Here is an 18623-nt window from a genome sequence, read left to right as displayed (position 1 = left end):
AATTTCCCGGCTGAGGGATGGGATAACACCCCACGGATCAGAATCCTCGGGAATGATGGAGAAGCTCCCAAAAATTCCGCCCGGGGACGGGAGCAAAGCCCTGCTGTGGGAATGGTTTGGAGAAGCTGGGAGGGGGGGACGGGGATCTGCCAGGATTTGGGGTGGCCAAGTAGCAGGTACGGGATTCCAGGAGGGAAAGATTCCAGGAAGGATCCCAGGAATGATGGAAGGGTTCCCAGGAATGAAGGAAGGGAAGACTCCAGGAAGGATTCTGGGAAGGAAGGAAGGAAGGATTGATTCCAGAAAGGAAGGATTCCAGGAAGGAAGGAAGGAAGGAAGAATCCCAGGAAGGAAGGAAGGATTGATTCCAGAAAGGAAGGATTTGGGAAGGAAAGATTCCAGGAAGGAAGGATTCAGAGAAAGAAGGAAGGAAGGATTCTGGGAAGGAAAGACTCCAGGAAGGAAGAAAGGATTGATTCCAGGAAGGAAAGAAGGATTCCAGGAAGGAAGAAAAGATTGATTCCAGAAAAAATTCCAGGAAGGAAGGAAGGATTCCAGGAAGGAAGAATTCCAGGAAGAAAGGAGTGAAGAAATCCAGAAAGGAAGAAAGGATTGCAGGAAGGAAGAAAGGATTGGTTCCAGAAAGAATTCCAGGAAGAATTCCAGGAAGGAAGGAAGAAAGAATTCCAGGAAGAAAGGGTTGATTCCAGGAAGAATTCCAGGAAAGAAGGAAGGAAGAATTCCAGGAAGGAAGGACTCGAGGGAGGAAGAAAGGATTAATTCCAGAAAGAATTTTAAGAAGAATTCCAGGAAGGAAGGAAGAAAGAATTCCAGGAAGGAAGAAAGGGTTGATTCCACAAAGAATTCCAAGAAGGAAGGAAGGAAGAATTCCAGGAAAGAAGGAAGGGTTGATTCCAGAAAGGAAGGAATGAAGAAATCCAGAAAGGATTCCAGGAAGAATTCCAGGAAAGAAGGAAGGGTTGATTCCAGGAAGGAAGGAAGGGAGGATTCCAGGAAGGCAGAATTCCAGGAGGGCAGAATTCCAGGAATTCCAGCATTCCAGGAAGGAAAAACCACAGCTCTGCTTCAGCCCCCAGCAGGAATTCTCATCCCGTGGGGACACGCGCAGCTCGGGGTGGGAGTGGCGGTGGCACCTGGCGGGAGGATCCAAGGAATGTCCGTGTGGAGGTTCCTGGAGCTGGAATGTGGCCTGGACGAGGATGAGGAGGAAAAAGGGATGGATGGTGATCCATGGGCAGCAGCAGCAGCTCCTCAAGCTCTTGGATCGTGTCTGGCAGCGGGATTGGGAGAGGAGAGCCAGGGAGTGAATCCCTGGAGGAGTGGGAAGGAAAATCCCAAAGGGAATCCGGGAAAAGCCCAGGAGAATCCCCATCCCCGCAGGGATTTCGGGGTCAGCTGGAGGTGGCACTTGGGGACACGGCTGTGCTGGGGGACAGTTCCTCAACGAGGCCTTTCCCGACCTCAACAATCCCAGGATTCCATGGAAAAATCCCAGAGGGGACTCGGAGCAATCCCTCGCCCTCAGCATCATCCCAGGAAAACCTGGAGAGGCCGCCTGGGCCAGGAGTGGGAGGCTGGAGCAGGACCTGGAGCAAATCCAGAGGAATCCATGGAATTGCTCCAAGGGCTGGAGCCCCTCTGCTCTGAGCCAGGCTGGGAGAGCTGGGAATGTTCTCCTGGAGAAGGGAAGGATCCAGGGAGAGCTTCCAGCACATTCCAGGACCTGGAGGGGCTCCAGGAGAGCTGGAATTTGGGAAAAGCCTGGAAACGGCTCCAGATTGGAAAAGGGGAATTTGGGATGGGATTTGGGAAGGAATTCCTGGCTGGAATGGAATTCCCAGAGAAGCTGTGGCTGCCCCAAATCCCTGGAATGTCCAAGGCTGGGTTGTCCAAGGCTTGGAGCATCCTGGGATGGTGGAAGTGCTGGAAGTGGATAATCCTTCCAACCCAAACCATTCCAGGACTCCAGGATTCCCTGCAGCTGGAATTTTGCCCCAGCGCCAAGGCTGGAAAAGGTGGAGGAACAATTCCAAAGCTTTGTTCTCCTGGGCTCTGCTCCAGGCTGCTTCCTTGGGCTCCCTGTGAGCCATTCCCATGGGAATGTGGTGGGATTCATTCCCAGGGACACAAAGGTTTGTTAAATCCCTGCAGCTGGAAAAAAAAACCGGGAAGGGCTTTTCCCTGTGTGAATTTTTCAGGAATAAAACTAAATCCACATTTTTTTCCCGACCCTCAAAATTTATGCACGTTCCCCTTTGTGTTTTGAAGGTGTTTTCATGTTTTTAAGGAGTTTCCCATTTGTGTTTCCATGGATATTTGGAAACATTCCCTCTGATTTTTCACAGGCTCGTCAGCAATCCCGGTTTTTATGGATAAAAAATTTTAGGGATATTGGGAGGACACAGCTATTCCACGGTTTATTAAAATTAGAAATAAATAGGAATGAAGCAGCCCCTTGCATTTCCAGCTGTAGGAAAGAGCTGGATTTATGGAAGGATCCGGGATTTTTAGAGGAATAAAAATTTCCTCACCAACCCAGGGGCTGATCCAGCTCCCACCACAATTCCTGAGAGTTTGAGTGGGAATTTCCCACTCAAACCCATCCATGAGCACAACTTAACTCATTCCCTTCCTGATTTTTAACCTCTGCCATCCCAAAAAAAGCAGAATTCCATCAGTTTTTAAGTCCTGGCATTTCAAACAGACGAGGACACGTCATTTTTTTTTATGGAATTTATCATTCCAGCTGCACAAACCCAACAGCTGTAGCTGCTCTTACCTTGTTGTGAATTCCAGGTTTCCAAGAGCAGATTTTTTGGGATTTAAAGTTCATGGGTTCTGGGAATTACCCAGCATTCCAATCTGGAATAAAACAGCTCCTTTATTTCAGTCTGATCCAAAGATTCCCGATGTCCTCCCAAGGCTGAGGTCCCACCACGGATTCCTGCAGATTTTGGGATCAGCTGTGGGATGCAAAAAGGATTGAAAAGGTTGGTGCAGCTTCAAGAGTCTCAAAATTCCAGGAATTTCAGGGATTAGGGGAGAGCAGGTCCATGAAGAGCTGGAAAATCAATGATCCAGGTGGATTTTGTGTGGAAATTCCCAGGAAAAGCCGTGAGGATCCCGAGAAGCGGAGATTTCCTTGGATGGTTCTGTTTCAGGGAGCTGCATGGGAAGAGGGGAAGCTCAACCCTGGAATCTGGAAATGAAAGAAGAAAATTAATTTATTATAAATTTATAATAAGTAAATAAATAATTTAAAATATAATAAATTTATTTATACATAATAATATACAATGAATTCTATTAAATATGTAATTATTCTAATTAATAATTAATTAGTAATTAATAATTAATTCTAGAAAATACATAATTATATATTATATAAAATATATAATTATATAATTATTATACATAAACAAAATAAATTTATTTTTATTATTTTTAAATTATTTATATAATTTATATAATGCCTGTATCATTATATCATGTCTACTTATTATTTATATAATTTATATAATTTATAAATTACTATAATTATTATCTATATTATATATTCTATATAATATTCTATGGAATACTACATATAAATTATTAAAATTATTATAATTCTTACAATTCTTCTATTTTCTATTTTTTCTTCTATTTTCTTCGATTTTAATTATAAATTATTATACTGATTATAAGTTATTATATTATATATAATTTTATATATTTATTATACAATATAATATATAATTATATATAATATAATATACAATAAATATAATAGATAATAGATATATAATATAATATATAGATATAAATATAATATATATTAATGTAATGTATAAAATTACATATATATTATATGTAATATATATAATATATATATAACTTACTATAAATTCTAGAATTTATCATTATAAATAATAAAATTATTTTTATCAGAGGCAGGAACGTGATAAAAACATGGAATTGTTGAGGTGGGAAAGGACCTAAAGATGATCTAATTCCAAACCAAGGGAATACCTCCCACTCTCCCAGGTTGCTCCAACCTGGCCTTGGACACTTCCAAGGATGGAACAGCCACAATTTTTTTGGAAAACCTGTCCCAGGGAAGAGCCCAGCCCCATCCCCTCCACGACCTTTGGAAATAATCCTATTTCAAACATTTCTCCTAAATCCACTTCCCAATCCAGCTCGGCTCCTCCGCTCGATTCTGGGTAAAAATCCCAACATTTGAATCAATATTTCCCTGAGGGAAGGGATAACCAACGTACCACGTGGAAAAGGAGCAGCTTTCCTCTTGCATTCCCTGGAAAACCCGGATGATCTCTGGCTTCCTGGCCAGCTGCCGTGCCAGCATTCCCGAGTTATCCGGAGCATCGCGGAGCCCGGCTCGCAGCAGGATGCCGGCGGCCTCGGCGCGCTGCCCGGCGCCGGCCGCGTGCAGGGCTGGGGGGACACAACCAGCTGGGCTCATCCTGCTCTGGGATAAAATCCGGGATTCCCATGGAAGGAAACAGGTGGAGGGGGGGAAATGGTGGTTTTTTCCCAGTGTGGAATGGTGGAGCGGTTTGGGTTGGGAAGAAGTTGTGGAATTAATCTTGGGATCATTGAGTGTGAGCTTCCATCCTGCTGCCATGGACAGGGAGCTTCCATTGTCCCGGAATTCCTTCCCAAATCCCACCCCAAAATCCTCTTTTCCAATCTGGAGCCATTCCCTGGCTCCTGCCCCTCCAGGCCTTTCCCAAATTCCAGCTCTCCCAGAGCCCCTCCAGGCCCTGGAATGTGCTGGAAGCTCTCCCTGGATCCTTCCCTTCTCCAGGAGAACATTCCCAGCTCTCCCAGCCTGGCTCCAGAGCCTGACATTGGATCCATCTCCTCTCCAAGGAATTGATGGACCCGGGGGCTTTCCTTGGAATCTCAGGAAGCCACCAAGGCTCTCCCTTCCCTTTCCCTCTTTCCCATCCCCATTTCCCAGAAAAATCCCTCCAGATGGATTCGGAGCCTCCCAAATCCCAGAATCCCGGAATGCTTTGGGATGGGAAGGGAGCTCAGAGCTCATTCCAGGGACACCTCCCACCATCCCAGGCTGCTCCAACCCTTCCTTGGCCATTCCCGGGATCCAGAGGCAGCCACAGCTGCTCTGGGAATTCCAACCCAGCTCTTCCCCACCCTCACTGTTAACAATCTCCCTGTAATCCAAACGAGGCTTCCTGATCCCTCTGGATAATCCTGCTGTGGATGAGAAGCTTCCCAAGGACGCAGTGACCCAAGGAGAAGCAACAGGAAAAAACATCCCAGGGCTGGATGAGCTCAGCAGAGCTCGGATTTAATCCCAGAGGGGGCGGAGGGAGAGGCGGCTCCGCTAAAACCTTTCACCAAACCCCAGGGCTGGGCAATTCCCCAGTGGCTGAAACCATTTGTCCATTTTTTTTTTCCCAAATTTTTAAATTTTTTAGGGTTTTTTTTTTTTTGGTTTTTGGGGTTTTTTTTGGGAGATGCTGATGCAAGAGCTTGCCTGAGCTTTTCCCGCTGGGAATGCCGACTCTCCGGCATCGCTATAGCAACTCTATTTCCGTGCCAGCTCCCTGGTATTATTTGCTCATCAGCCATTTCCAGGCTGATTTGCTGAGGAATTGAGGTTGGAGAGCTCGATCCATGTGTTTGTCCATCCAAGCTGCTTCCAACAGGATCATTCCAGAGAAATTTCAGCGGGAGGAGGCGGCATTGGAGCTCCTCAGGTGAAAAATAAGCAGAGAATTCCCAATTTGTGTCTCTGTTCTTCCCCCAGCCCCTCCCAGGGAAAAGCTCCAGCAGAAATTCCAGTAAATTGGAAGCCAGGGAATGCAAAATGCCCAAAAAAACCCCTGGGATGGATCCATGGTGTTGCTCCCAGAGCAAATATATCCATGGATTTGGCATCTCCCCTGCATGCAGAGGTTGGGACGCGCTCGTGGAAGCTCCAGGTGCCACATAAAGCTTGGAAAAACAGCTTGGAATTCTCACCAGAACGGCCCTTCCCATCCTTAGCCTGGATATCAGCACCGAGGGACAGCAGGGTCTGGATGGTTTGTCCATGTCCTTCCTGCAGAGGGTGGAATTTGGGATCAGCTCTGCGCTCGGATCCATCCCTGACCTGGAATTGCTCTGTCCTGCTCAGGTCTGGGGGATCCAGAGGATCTTGGAGCAGATGGAAATCAAGGTCAGCTGCCTGTGGCAGGGAAGATCAGATCCATGAGGCAGGAATTGCTCCAGCTGCTGTTATCCCACGGGAATTGGCCAGAAAGGTCCCACCAGGCACCTTCCTAAAAATCCCAGAATGGTTTGGGTTGGAAAAAATCCTTAAAGATCATCAAATTCCAACAACAGGAATACCTTCCCTATCCCAGGCTGCTCCAAGCTGGCCTTGGACTTTCCAGGGATTTGGTGCAGCCACAGCTGCTCTGGGAATTCCTTCCCAAATCCCATCCATCCCTCTGGCAGTGGGGATCCATTCCCTGTGTCCTGTCCCTCCAGGCCTTTCCCAAATTCCAGCTCTCCTGGAGCCCCTGCAGGCCCTGGAATGTGCTGGAAGCTCTCCCCTTTTCCAGGGGAACATTCCCAGCTCTCCCAGCCTGGCTCCAGCCCTGGAGCTCTCTCCAACTCTGAGTTTCAAACCCTTCCAGGATTCCCAGAGGATATGGAGTTGATTTTTCCAGGGTTATTCCAACCCAAGGAGCAGAACCTGTTGCTGATCTGGGCCATTGCTCATCTGCCTCCCTCAGGCACCGGAATTTCCCAAATAATTCCTCCAAGAATTCCTCTTCTTCCCTGGGAGAAGACCCAGCCACGATCCACAGTGTCCTCCCTCCTTCCTATGCCAGGAATTTCAAATTCCACAGGGAAAACCCAGCCCAGCCCCCAGCTCCCTGCAGAGGCTTTTCCAGAAATAAATCCTTTCTCCCTAAATAACACGCCTGATTTTGGAATTCCATCCTCAGTGCCATGAATTAAGTCTTTGTCCTGAGGCCTGGGAATGGAAAGCTCTTATTTTTATCCCCCACCCACTCTTTTTTTCCCCCCTATTCCCATAGGATTCCACAGCATCTTCCCTGTTCCTGAGGCTCCCATTTCCCTGCAAATCCAATTCCATGGCAAAGCCAGGAATTGCTGTAGCTGCCACAGGCCTGGCAGCAAATTAAAAAAAAAAATAATTTGATTTTCCTGTGTTTAGAAATGCAAGAGAATAAGAAAAAAGGGAGATAAAACCACAAACAAATGCTGCTGTAAATACAAAGTGACACCAGGGAAGGGAGAGAATCCCATCCAATCATTCCCAAATCCCAGGATTTGCTGGATTTGCTCCAAGGCACGTTATATTCCCCCCAGAGCTTTTCCACGTACCCTTGGCAACCAGAAGGGCTTTGGATGTGGATCCTGGGAGCAGGAGGCCGGGAAAACGGGAGAAAGGGCTCCTTTGTGGGAGCGGGCACGGCTGGATGGAGCCAGCATTCCCAGGGAATGGCACGGATGGTTTTGTAGGAGCAGAGCACTGGGATGGGGATTTATTCCCATCACAAGGCTCAGAGATCTGGATTTAACAGATCCCAGATCCCAGGAATGATCCTGGTCAGCTGGGAAGTTTTGGGATCTGTTCTGCAATTCCCAGGTTTTGTAGGAGCAGGGCACTGGGATGGGGATTTATTCCCACCACAAGGCTCAGAGGGCTGTTAAAATCTGGGTTTAACATCCCTGGATCTGAACAGGGACAGATCCCAGATCCCAGGAATGATCCTGGTCAGCTGGGAAGTTTTGGGATCTGCTCTGCATTCCCAGGGAATGGCACGGATGGTTTTGTAGGAGCAGAGCACTGGGATGGGGATTTATTCCCACAAGGCTCAGAGATCTGGATTTAACAGATCCCAGAAATGATCCTGGCCAGCTGGGAAGTTTTGGGATCTGCTCTGCAATTCCCAGGTTTTGTAGGAGCAGGGCACTGGGATGGGGATTTATTCCCACCACAAGGCTCAGAGATCTGGATTTAACAGATCCCAGATCCCAGGAGGGATCCTGGCCAGCTGGGAAGTTGTGGGATCTGCTCTGCATTCCCAGGGAATGTTGCAGGACTCACAGCTCTGCTTCCCACATGGGTTGGGAGGAGGAGAAAGCTCCAGTGGCTCTGGAATTCAAAACAACTCCAGTGTGAAGGACACAGATAAAATCCCAGGAGCTTCCCCCACCTTCCCAGCTCTCCTTTGCCACATCTCCTGTCCCTCCCCAGCTGGCAGCTGGACACAAACATGGAATTCCTGGGGTGGGAAGGACCTCAGAACCCACCCAGTGCCACCCCTGCCATGGCAGGGACACCTCACACCATCCCAGGCTGCTCCAAGCCCCATCCAACCTGGCCTTGGACATTCCAGGGATCAAGGAGCAGCCACAGCTGCTCTGGGAATTCCAGCCCAGCCAGGAATTCCTTCCCCAGATCCCATCCATCCCTGCCCTCTGGCAGTGGAAGCCATTCCCTGTGTCCTGTCCCTCCAGGCCTTGTCCCCAGTCCCTCTCCAGCTCTCCTGGAGCCCCTCCAGGCCCTGGAATGTGCTGGAAGCTCTCCCTGGATCCTTCCCTTCTCCAGGAGAACATTCCCAGCTCTCCCAGCCTGGCTCCAGCCCTGGAGCAGCTCCATGGATTCCTCTGGACTCTCCAGATCCTCCTGATGTTGGTCCCAGGGCTGGGATCTGCTGCTCCAGGTGGGATCTCCCCTCTCCCTGCTTCCCAGAAAACAGGGAATGGGACCAGTCAGGAGCAGAGGATGAGCCAGGAATACAAACCCATGGTGGCAAACACCTGATCCAGCCTGGCTGAGGTGCCTGGCACAAGCTTTTCCAGGGGAATTTGGGAGCAGGGACAAACCTTGGCAGCGTAGTGCAGGGCTGGCAGCCGCAGGGACGTCGCTCTCCCGTTGACATCCACGCCCAGCTCGGACACCAGGAACTGGATGGATCCATCCTGGGCTGTCACAGCTGCTCTGTGCAGGGCCTGAGCACCCAGGGCATCCACAGCTGTGGGACAGGCCTGGAATTCAGGAATATCATGGGAATAACACACAAAGGGGGCTCATCCCAAATGACAGCACCACCCTCTGGAGGTACTGGCGCTGTCTGGAAACTTCCAGGAGGTTTCCAAGGTCTCCCACCCTCAGTGCCTGGAATGTGAGGGGGAAACCACGGCAAACTTCCCAACAGCTCTGGGAGATCAGCCATGAGGGAGCCCCAGCCTGCTGGGATCATCCAGGAATCAATCAATCAATCAATCAATCATCAATAAATTATTGACTGCAGTGCTCTGGTTCCTCCAGCACGCTCCAATGGCATTCCCTGGAGGAAATCAGGGATTTCTGGGAGAGAGCACAGGAGCTGCCAGGAGAGAGGGAGGGCAGGGAGGAGCTCTGGATAACTCATGGATGGACATTTCCACCTTCTCCATGGCCTCTGGCATTCCAAGAGCTCTGACACAGCTGCCCCTGGAGTGCTGGGAATGTCCTGACCCCTCCTGCTGTCACCATCCCACAAAAACTGTGGCTGCCCCTGGATCCCTGGAAGTGCCCAAGGCCAGGCTGGATGGAGCCTGGAGCCACCTGGGATGGTGGGAGCTGTCCCTGCCCATGGAAGGAGGGGATGGAATGAAATGATTTTTTAGCTCTTTCCAACCCAAACCATTCCATGATTCCCACTGACCTCACTCAACCAAACCCTTCTCATCTCCAGGAGGGAATTACTTTTTTTTTTTTTTTTTACCACAATTCCTTTCTTTCCAATTTGGGAATTGGCTTCCCCAGTGAGGATGAGGATCCTGGGAAAGGCAGTGAGGAATTGTGGCACTCACCTGGTGTTTTTCCAGGAGCAGCCGGGCGATGCCGACGTGTCCGTTCTGGAGAGCGTCCATGAAGGGAGTGACCCCACAGCTGTCCCTGCTGTCAGGCTGGTACTGGCACCTGGGAATCCAGGAGGAAAAACCAGGATACAGCTGCTGGAAGCTCCAAAATCCTTCTGGAAGGAGACTCTCAGCAGCTGGGATTGGAAATGGAATATATAAAGCTCATCCACGTCCCCTGGCTTGGTGGGTTTTAGGGTTTGGGGAATGGGGTTTTTTTGGGGGATCAGGGATCTGGTTCAGCTCGTTTGTAATACCCTTTTTCCCTGAGCAGAGGGCCTGGAAGCAGGGAATAACCAGATCCTCATGGAATGATGTGCAAAATCAAGAGCCCACCAGTCTCATTCCAGTGAAAACGAGGGAAAACTGAATTAAAACTGAATTAAAGATCATGGAGTTCTTCATGCTGGGCCAAGCATAAAGGTTGGGATGAGCTGCAATTCCCAGGAAAAGCTGCTCTGGGAATTTAGGAAGGGAACAAAGCTGCTTTAAAGCCACTTCCCAGCAATTTCCCCAGGAGCCAGGAAAGGATAAACCCAGCTTAGGGAAGCTGCCAGGAATCCCTTTGGGAATGAATCAGCAGGGAAAAGAAAGTTACATAATTGGGATTTGTGTCATAACCAAGAGGGAGCCCATCCCCAGGGAATCCTTGTCTCATTCCCAGCTGGGAAAAACCTGGAAAAGGCAGCCTGGGGATGGAGGGGCAGGGCAGGAGCAACACAAGCATCCTTTGTGTCCAAATGCTGGCAGGGAATGGGAGGTGGGGGAGGAAAAGCTGGAAAAGCTGGAAGGAGCCTGCTTACCGCTCCAGGAGAAGCTCCACGACCTGGGAACAGCCGTGCATTGCTGGGAAAAGATGGGAAAAAAAGCAGGAAAAACATGGATTGATTGTGTTTTGTGGTTTTGTGTTCCTACAGCTCGGGGTGTTGATCCTTTTGGGATGAGGGAAGGAGTTTGGGATTCAAGGGGTTTTTAATCCCATCAGTTTTTGGGTGGGATTAAAATAAAAAAAGGTTTCTTTTCCTCTGATCCCACCGGGAAATGTGAGGTAAAGCAGGGAAAAGGTGTGGAATGGGAACTGCCTGGATTGAATCTGCCACAGGATTCAGCTGGAACAAAAAGGGATTCTCCCAGTTATTTGTTCATTCCCGAGTTGGGATCTGGGAGAAGCCAGAGGAAGACAAAGGAAATGCTGGATAATATTCCCAGCCCTCCTCAGCCACTCCCATCTCATCTCAGAGGGAAAACAACAACAGAGGGGGAGGATTTGGACCTGAGGCACTGAAATATTCCTGGTTTTTCCAGGTTTTTTAAACATTTTTCACTGGATCAAAGCTTTGATCCAGCTTTTTGTTATTTTTTTTTTCCCCTTGCAGGTTATTTTGCAAAACAAATGGAATATATTCAAGAGGAAAAAAAACCAAAATATCAAAGCAAGGCTGGAGCTGCTCCATCAGGTGACGGAAAAAGGGATCCTGGGAAATGTGTGCCCCCAGGAACAGCTTCCAGCTGGAATCCCAGGGAGGAATTCCCAGATTTTGGCTCTTTGACCGTTCTGAGCTGATGGAAAACACAAATCATGGGGAAGAAAAATCCCTGCAAGCAGCACAATTCCATCTTTTATCAGGAAGAGAGGCACAGGAAAGCTGGGATCCACTTCCTCTAATTCCCAGCTTTCTTCCCTTGGGATTGAAGAAGCAACCAAGCTGAAGGAATCAATCCTTGTTAATATAATAAATATAATAAATATAAATTTAATAAATATAAGTGTAATAAATGTAAATATAATAAAATAAATATAATAAATATAGCTATAATAAAAATAATATAAAAATTAATATAAAAATAATTGCAGGAGAAAACTACTCATAAATATAATAAAAGAAATTGAATAAATATAACTATAATAAATATAATAAAAAATAATACAAAAAATTAATAGAAAAATAATTACAGGAGGGAGGAAACGACCTCTCATAAATATAAATAATATATATATAAATACAATAAATATAAATATAATAAAATAAATATAATATATATAAATATATAAATATTATACATATAAATATAAGTATGAAAATAATAAATATAATAAACATAAATATTATAAATATAAATATAATAAATATAATATTAAAAATTCATATCAAAATAATTGCAGGTGGGAGAAAATGACCCCTCAAATATAATAAAATAAATATAATATATATAAAATAAATATAAATAAATATAAATATAAAGATAGTAAATATAAATATAATACATGTAAATATAATAAAAATAATATTAAAAATTAATATAAAAAATGATTGCAGGAAGGAGAAAATGACCTGTCATAAGTACAATAAAATAAATATAATAAAAAAATAATATTAAAATAATTAATATAAAAATAATTGCAAATGGGAGAAAACGACCCCTCAAATATAATAAAATTAATATAATATAAAACCATAAATATAAAATATAATAAATAATAAATATAAACATAATAAAAATAATATTAAAAATTCATATAAAAATAATTTCAGGAGGGAGAAAATTACCTGTCATAAATATAATAAAATAAATATAATAAAAAATAATATAAAATATTAATATAAAAAATAATTGCAGGAGAGAGAAAATGACCTGTCATAAATATAATTAAATAAATATAATAATAAAATAATATAAAAAATAATAAAAAACAATTGCAAGAGCGCAAAAACGACCCCTGAGCAATGCAGGAAGGCAGCTGGCCTGCTCACGGGTTACAGCCACAGCTCTGGGATGGAAATCCATGGAAAATCCATGGAAAATCCATGGAAAATCCATGGAAAATCCATGGAAAATCCATGGAAAATCCATGGAAAAGGCAGTTTATCCTGACAGGATTCCCCCCACAGCCCCTCCTGCCTCGGGAGCTGGGAATATCCACTGGGAAAAGCGTGGGGATACCAGGGAGGAGCAGTTTGGGATCAAACTGAACCAGGGACAGTGGGAGGGGGTTAAATTGTAATTCCCCAATTCCATCATTCCAGCCCTTCCCCGTTCCCAGGGTCTGGCTGGAAGAGGAAATTCCAGAAATCCACCCAAACTGTGGATCAATGGCTTTGCCAAAGAAAGATTTCTTCTTCCAGAAGTTTCTATCCCTAAGGGAAGAGCAGAACAGGAATTTACAATTTTTAGGAGAAAAGGGAAGGAAGCAGGGATAAGGCTGGAATTTCTCCCAAAAATCCAACTGGATGCACAGCGTGGGCAGCAGGGGAAGGGAATTCTGAGGGAATTCTGCCCCTTTGTTCAACTCAGGTGATCCCACATGGAGTCCAGCTCTGGGATCACAATTTATTCCCATATCCCAAGGCAGGGAGAAGACTTTGGTTCAAGGTCAAAATTCCCAAATTTGGATAATCCCAAATCCCAGAGCTCACCCTGACCCTGGAATGTCCAATTGTCCCCCCCGAGTCCCAGATCCCAGCCCAATATCCCCCTCCTGCTTGGAGAGGAGCTGCCAATTCCATGGAAACACCACCTGGAAGAAGGCAGGGATGGGAGAACACTGGAAAAATCAGGATCAGCCGCTTCAGACAACCTGCTCTGATCCCAAAAACAACTCATTCCCTGTTTTTTTTTTCATTCCCAGGTCAAGCACAAGGATTGGTGGTGCCCAAGGGCTGGAATTGTCACAGCTGATGAGCCAAGAGTGACTGGAAAAGCCACGGGAATGACAGCCCAGCAGGAGCTCCTCCCAACACCTCAGGTTTTTCCAGGGAGTCAATCCCCATTAAATTCTTTGGGAAAGGAATTTGGGTAGCCAGGGCTCATCCCTCCTGCTGAGACCTGGGATACGCAGCCCAATTCCCACTCTGGATGTGGTCTGAGCCCTCCTGCGTCCCAACAATCCTGAGGATGGCTTTAGGGATTCCTGAAGCTGCCCATTCCCTCGAAATATCCCTTCAAAGCAAGGAAAAGGGAATGGGATGTGGTGGGCTCCAAGGACAGCTCCTGGGTATTCCCAGCAGGGATTGTCCCTCCCCTTTGCAGGAAGGTCCCTCTGGAATTCTCACACTGTGGGATGAGAGCAAGGGAAATCCCAAATTTAAAGTTTATTCTTGGAATCAGGGAGTGATTTTGGTTGGAAAAGTGCTCGAGCCCAATCATTCCCAGCACTGCCACCGTGCCACATCCACATGGATCTGAAATCCCTCCGGGAATGGGGACTCCACCCCTGCCCTGGGCAGCTCATTCCAATGCTCACAAGCCTTTCCATGAAGGAATTTTCCCAATATCCAACATAAACCTCCCCAAAATCCAAAGGTTCCTCTCAGCAGCTCTGCTGCTTTCAGGGATTGAAAATGCTGGGATGTGCTTGGGGCTGGGGAGGTTTTCCAGGAGCAGGAAACACCAGGAAGGAAAATCAGATCCATATTCCAAGTGAAGGGAGCTCCACCTTTGCCAGGCAGAGATGAACTCGATCCCAAAGCCAGCAGAAGATCCCAGGATGGATCCCTTCTCCCTGATTATTTTTTTCTTTCTCCAAAATAAGCTGGAATTTCCCTTTCCTGCTCTCCCAGATTTCCTGAGGGGTGGATCCATACCTGCTGTGTGCAGAGGAGTTCTCCCCGTGGTGCTCTCCGTGTCCCAGCAGTTTGGGAACACATCCAGCAGGAACCGGAGAACCTCGGGATGCCCTTCCCTGCTGGCAATGTGGAAGCAATTCCAGCCATCCTTATTCCTCAACAAGGGATTGGCTCCGTGCTCCACCAGAGTTTTGATCACTTCCAAGTTTTTCCTGGTGCAAGCCATCATCAGGGGAGTCCTGGAAGAAAATCCAGGGGAATAAAATAACCTGGGATGAGAAATCCCCACCTGAATTCAGCTGCTTTGCCTGAGGATCCAGGGGATTTTATAGCACTGGTTTTCCAGGTTGGGAATACTTCAGCTCCTTTTCTGTGCAGTCCCTCAGATTATTCCGTGTTTTTAAGGCAAATGAGACTTTTTCCAAAGGTTTGGATGTGCCTTAGGAAGTGCAGAGCTCCCTGGTTTTATCCAGGCTCATGCAATCTCAATTCCCAGCTCTGGAATGCAGCCTTTGGATTTGTGGCTCCAAAGGAGCCTCCCAGGCTTTCATCAGGGAGCTGGGGAGAATCCTTGTTTCCTTTTTCCAGAGATCTCCATCCCTAAGGGAAGAGTGGAGCAGGAATTTACAATTTTTAGGAGAAAAGTGGGGGAAAGCAGGGATAGGGCTGGAATTTCTCAAAAAAAATCCAACTGGATCCACAGTTTGGGCAGCAGGGGAAGGGAATTCTGCCCCTTTGCTCCACTCAGGTGATCCCACAGGGAGTCCAGCTCTGGGATCCCAACAGAAGGAGCTGTTGGAGCAAATCCAGAGGAATCCACAGAGCTGCTCCAGGGCTGGAGCCAGGCTGGGAGAGCTGGGAATGTTCTCCTGGAGAAGGAAAGGATCCAGGGAGAGCTTCCAGCACATTCCAGAGCCTGAAGGGGCTCCAGGAGAGCTGGAGAGGGACTGGGGACAAGGCCTGGAGGGACAGGACACAGGGAATGGCTTCCCACTGCCAGAGGGATGGATGGGATCTGGGGAAGGAATTCCTGGCTGGGCTGGAATTCCCAGAGCAGCCCCTGGATCCCTGGAATGTCCAAGGCCAGGTTTGGAGCAGCCTGGGACAAGGAAAGGTGTCCCAGGTGGCACTGGATGATCCTGAAGCACTTTCCCATCCATTCCACGATCCCAAACACCACCTCCAGCAGCCACATTCCCACCTTCCCCCATCCCAATCCCAAATCCCAGCACCTACCAGTCCCCCTTTTTCAAGCAGTCCACGCTGGCCCCTCTCTCCAGGAGGAAGGACACACATTCCTGGTGTCCCATGGAAGCAGCCTCATGGATGGGTCTCTTGTAGTCCCCGTTGGCCACCTCCGGGTCCATCCCGATCTCCTGGATCAGGAATTCCAGCACATCCCGGTGCCCCGACCGAGCCGCGTGGTGCAGCAGGGAGTCTCCCAAACATCCCCAGCGCCAGCTGAGAGCCTCTGGAATCTCATCCAGCCTCAGCTCATCCCGTAGGAGATCCAGCTTTCCCTCCTGGACCAGCCTGAGGAGGCGCCGCAGCCTCTCCTGCTCCGCCATGGAGCCAGGCCTGAGGGGAAAAAGGCAAAAAAACTGGGATTTTACGAGATTTCCTGCTTGTTTTAGGGGCTTGGGATAAGCAGGAATGAGGTTTCCCCTCAGGAGAAGCAGACCCTGGTGTTTGCATCCAGAAAAATGGGAATTTTTCCCTCAGGAAATCCCAGGTTTCCCTCCTGGACCATCATGAGGAGCCACCACAGCCTCTCCTGCTCGGCCATGGAGCCGGGCCTGAGGGGAAAGAGGCAAAAAAATCGGCATTTTACGGGATATCCTTCTTGGTTCAGGAACTTGGGATAAGAAGGAAAGAGGTTTCCCCTCAGGAGAAGCAGAGCCTGATGTCTACCCCCAGAAAAATGGGAATTTTTCCCTCAGGAAATCCACAAATCCTGTAGCACATCCAGGTTTCCCTCCTGGACCAGCCTCAAGAGATGCCACAGCCTCTCCTGCTCTGCCATGGAGCCAGGCCTGAGGGGAAAAAGGCCAAAAAATTGAAATTTGTGGGCATATCCTGCTTGGTCTGAGGGGTTGGGATAAGCAGGAATGAGGTTTCCCCTCAGAAGAAGCAGAGCCTGATGTCTACCTCCAGAAAAATGGGAATTTTTCCCTCAGGAAATCCCTAGTTTCCCTCCTGGACCAGCCTCAGGAGCTGCCACAGCCTCTCCTGCTCCGCCATGCAGCCGGGCCTGAGGGGAAAGAGGCAAAAAAATCGGCATTTTGCAGGATATCCTGCTTGGTTTGGGGGCTTGGGATAAGCACGAATGAGGTTTTCCCTCAGGACATGCAGAGCCTGGTGTCTGAATCCAGAAAAATGGGAATTTTTCCCTCAGGAAATCCACAAATCCTGTAGCACATCCAGGTTTCCCTCCTGGACCAGCCTCGGGAGCTGCCACGGCCTCTCCTGCTCCGCCATGGAGCCGGGCCTGAGGGAAAGAGGCCAAAAAATCAGGATTTTACGGGATATCCTGCTTGGTTTGGGGGCTTGGGATAAGCAGGAATGAGGCTTTCCCTCAGGAGAAGCAGAGCCTGGTGTTTGCATCCAGAAAAATGGGAATTTTTCCCTCAGGAAATCCCTAGTTTCCCTCCTGGACCAGCCTCAGGAGCTGCCGTTGCCTCTCCCGCTCCGCCACGGAGCCGGGCCTGAGGGAAAAAAGGCAAAAAAATCGGCATTTTACGGGATATCCTGCTTGGTTTGGGGGCTTGGGATAAGCAGGAATGAGGTTTTCCCTCAGGATATGGAGAGCCTGGTGTCTGAATCCAGCAAAATGGAAATTTTTCCCTCAGGAAATCCACAAATCGCCCTCTCCCTCATGATGAGCAGGAATTTCATTCTCCCTCAGGATAATGAAAAATTTCCCTTCAGAAAACCCAGGCCTGGCCTCTCCTTCAGGAAAACCAGGAATTTTTGTCTCCCTCTGGAATTTGAGAAGCAGCCACCCCTCAATAAAAGCAGAAATTCCATTTTTCCTTGAGAACATTAGGATCTAGTCTCTCCCTTCAGAAAACAGAATTTCCTTTTCTTTAGGATCTGATCTTTCCTTTTTCTCTTTTCCCTCAGGAAAACCAGAAGCTTCTTTTTCCATTGGGAATTCAGGAACCAATGTTTCCCTCTGGAAAACCAGAAATCAACGTTTCCCTCAGGAAAGTGGTCTCTCCTTTAGTCAAAAAGAAATTCCTTCTTTCCTTAGGAAAAACAGAAACCAGAGTCTCCCTTAGCAAATCCTGAAACTCCTTTTTTTCCTCAGGAAAAAATGGACAATTTCTTCTTACTCAGGAAAACCAGGATCTTACCTCTTCCCCCAGAAAACCTAAAATTCCAGGAACTTCCTTTTTCCTTGGAAAAACAAGGAATTAGCCATTCCATCAGGAAAAACAGAGTTTTGCTTTTTCATATGGAAAACCAGGAATCGGTTTCTCCCTCAGGAGAAACAGGAATTTCTGTTTTCCTTCAGGAAAATTAGAAACCAACCTCTCCCTCTGGAGTAAAATTCCCATTCTCTCTGGGAAAACTCAAAAATTCCTATTCCTCTTAGGAAAGTCAGAAACCAGCTGGAAATCCATAAATTTTCCTTTTCACACAGGAAAACCTTAAATTCTCTTTTTCCTCTGGAAAACGAATTCTTTTCTTTCCCTGCGGAAAGTCAGACAGCAACCCTTCTTCCAGGAAAAGCAGTAATTCCCTTTTCCCTCCCAAACGAACGGGATATTCCCTTTTCCCTCAGGAAAAACACAGAAATTCCCTTTTACCTCAGGAAAAAAGGAGAAATTCCCTTTTCCCTCAGGAAAAATTCAGAAACTCCCGTTTCCTTCGGGGCTTCTGGGATAGGGCCGTTCCCGCAGCCCGGGGATTCCCTTCCCCCCTCCACATTCCCTCCTCAGCTCATCCCAGACCGCAGAATTCCCGCGGGAAAATTCCCAGTTTTTCCAACCCACCCGCGCGCTGCGGAGACCTCGTGACGTCACGCGCGGGGAACATTACGTCATCACAAGGAGCGCTGTAAATAAACCCCGCCCAACCCGGATGTGCAACGCCATTGGACAGCGCCGGGCGCGGCTCCGGTCTCTGATTGGT

At 47.4% G+C, this 18623-nt stretch overlaps 1 protein-coding gene across 11 annotated transcripts; it reads right to left on the bottom strand.

Annotated features, from left to right (window-relative positions):
* Nucleotides 1-2454: 2454 nt before the first annotated feature.
* Nucleotides 2455-18551, bottom strand: LOC131573725 (ankyrin repeat domain-containing protein 16-like). 11 transcript variants are annotated; one of them, XR_009276232.1, is made up of 10 exons: nucleotides 16398-16615; nucleotides 15723-16064; nucleotides 14505-14725; nucleotides 10725-10767; nucleotides 9874-9982; nucleotides 8902-9063; nucleotides 7393-7524; nucleotides 6016-6094; nucleotides 4284-4492; nucleotides 2455-3220 (listed from the first exon to the last, which is right to left on the bottom strand). XR_009276232.1 is itself a non-coding variant. In XM_058827940.1 (10 exons), coding segments are annotated over exons 2-10 (1254 nt in total). In that variant the 5' UTR covers nucleotides 16055-16064; nucleotides 16398-16615; the 3' UTR covers nucleotides 2456-3219. The 11 variants fall into 11 exon arrangements, 9 of the variants coding, with proteins under 9 accessions (XP_058683923.1, XP_058683925.1, XP_058683919.1 ...); XM_058827940.1 differs by having other exon boundaries at nucleotides 2456-3220; nucleotides 4284-4458; XR_009276233.1 differs by lacking the exon at nucleotides 7393-7524 and having other exon boundaries at nucleotides 2459-3220; nucleotides 16398-16611.
* Between the last annotated feature and the right edge of the window lie 72 nt (nucleotides 18552-18623).

Source organism: Poecile atricapillus, chromosome Z, assembly GCF_030490865.1.
Source record: "Poecile atricapillus isolate bPoeAtr1 chromosome Z, bPoeAtr1.hap1, whole genome shotgun sequence".
Classification (NCBI taxonomy): domain Eukaryota; kingdom Metazoa; phylum Chordata; class Aves; order Passeriformes; family Paridae; genus Poecile; species Poecile atricapillus.
Note: the sequence above shows the minus strand (reverse complement) of the source record. Positions and strands in the feature narration are given on the sequence as shown.

Excerpts from the sequence above, each read along its gene's own strand:
- LOC131573725 (XM_058827936.1), bottom strand. The coding sequence starts at position 16,054 with ATGGCGGAGCAGGAGAGGCTGCGGCGCCTCCTCAGGCTGGTCCAGGAG. Across the intron at positions 10,768-14,504 it reads AACTCCTCTGCACACAGCAG|CAATGCACGGCTGTTCCCAG; the intron begins GTATGGATCCAC and ends ATCTTTTCCCAG. Across the intron at positions 6,095-7,392 it reads AGCCCTTCTGGTTGCCAAGG|GAAGGACATGGACAAACCAT; the intron begins GTACGTGGAAAA and ends CACCCTCTGCAG.